The sequence below is a fragment of the Dendrobium catenatum genome, unplaced genomic scaffold (assembly GCF_001605985.2).
Source record: "Dendrobium catenatum unplaced genomic scaffold, ASM160598v2 fragScaff_scaffold_1725, whole genome shotgun sequence".
Taxonomy (NCBI): domain Eukaryota; kingdom Viridiplantae; phylum Streptophyta; class Magnoliopsida; order Asparagales; family Orchidaceae; genus Dendrobium; species Dendrobium catenatum.
In genome coordinates, this window is record NW_021320187.1 from 69533 (window position 1) to 71022 (window position 1490).

General features: G+C 46.7%; 1 protein-coding gene across 1 annotated transcript; it reads right to left on the reverse strand.

The window, feature by feature from the left end:
* On the reverse strand, positions 1 to 1247 carry LOC110115599 (uncharacterized protein At5g39865-like). Its single transcript, XM_020848865.2, has one exon. The coding sequence runs from the start codon at positions 1004 to 1006 to the stop codon at positions 374 to 376; it is 633 nt and encodes a 210-aa protein (XP_020704524.1). The 5' UTR covers positions 1007 to 1247; the 3' UTR covers positions 1 to 373.
* Positions 1248 to 1490: the final 243 nt, after the last annotated feature.

Consider the following 1490-nt stretch of genomic DNA (forward strand, 5'->3'; position numbering starts at 1 on the left):
GGCGCAACAGATAAGCACATTTCTCTATTCCAATCTTTACCCGAATTGCACACTAAGAAATCCCAATATGTAGTAGCTGTTACAATGTACCCATACAAAATATGGCACATTTAAATATAATATATATATACAGACCTTCTATAAATACAATTCCTCAAGAAAGAAGAATTAAAGTCATATTGCCTTTACAAAAACCACAATATATGATCAAACATAAATTCCTACGAATTCAAATCCCCTATACCTTCCACAAAAGAATTAATTTGAACCGCAATTTAATAATCAAAGATCAAATAACATTTTCTTCCTTATTTCAGCATATCAATTTTTTTTTTTTGGAATCATTTGCTTCCCCAATTAGAACCGGTGTTCTTCAATAAGAAGAAGATGAACAGCAGTGAGAGCACCGTACCAATCCATTCTCGTTGCAATAATCACACCGTCGCATCCGTCCCTCTTCCTCCACGAACACTTTCCGGCTACCGCAGCATCTCCCGCACGGAACGAACCGAAATCCGCCACATCCGCCGCATACGAACGCAGGGTCCTGCCCTGGAACACCCTCGAGCAATTTCCCGAGCTCTCCAATCTCATGGAGCTGGCGCACCTCCTCTGCCCCACCTATATGTCTGCCGCGCAAGAAGACTTGGGGAAGGGAAACCGGCCGCCCCTTTCCACCGATCAGCGATTGGAGCTCGCGCCTGTAAGCCGCGTCTATGGAAACATCCCGCTCATCGACGGCAACGCGGAAGCCACGGAGGATTGCGCGGACGGCGCAGCAGTCCTCATGCGTCCGGCGGATGCCGCGTAGAGAGGTGGTGTAGAGGATGACGCGGGAATCGGAGACGTAGGTGTTGGGATCGTTGTCAGCAAGATTCTTCCAGAAGGGGCGGGAAGCGTCACGGGAGCGGCGGTGGAAGGTCTGGTGATAGGTGAATGATCGGGGAAGGGCAAAGGGTTTCTTGGTATTGGCGGCGGCGGAGAAGCGATCATCTAGTCCATCCATCAAGAATCAAGAGCTAGCAAGGGCTAGGGTTTGGGTTTGTTGTTGTCTGGAATTGGAATTGGAATTGGGAAAGAAGAAATAGAGGAAAAACTTGTTTCAAGGTCGTAGGAAGAAGAGAGAGGCGTGTGTGGTACGTGAGAGTTGGAAGAATGCTTTGACTTTTGCACGCGGAAAAAAAACATGTTTACGAAGGTCGGGAGAAGCGCGGTAGATGGCATGGCATGGCTGTACGCTTGCGTTTTGTTGACTCGCACGGAAGCAAGAGGATAAATAAACGGCGTGATTAATTTAAAATCAAATAAATAAAAAGAGTGATTAGATAATATTTAGTAGAAGAGGAGCAAAGTTTGGAATTTTTATTGGGTCCAGTGTCCGGGCGTAGCTCTATATCTGGTCACCATTTAAATGACGCCACGTAGCAGCCACATTAACGAGGACCCGGCCTGACGGAAACTGGGTATATTGCACGTGCGTATTTGGAATG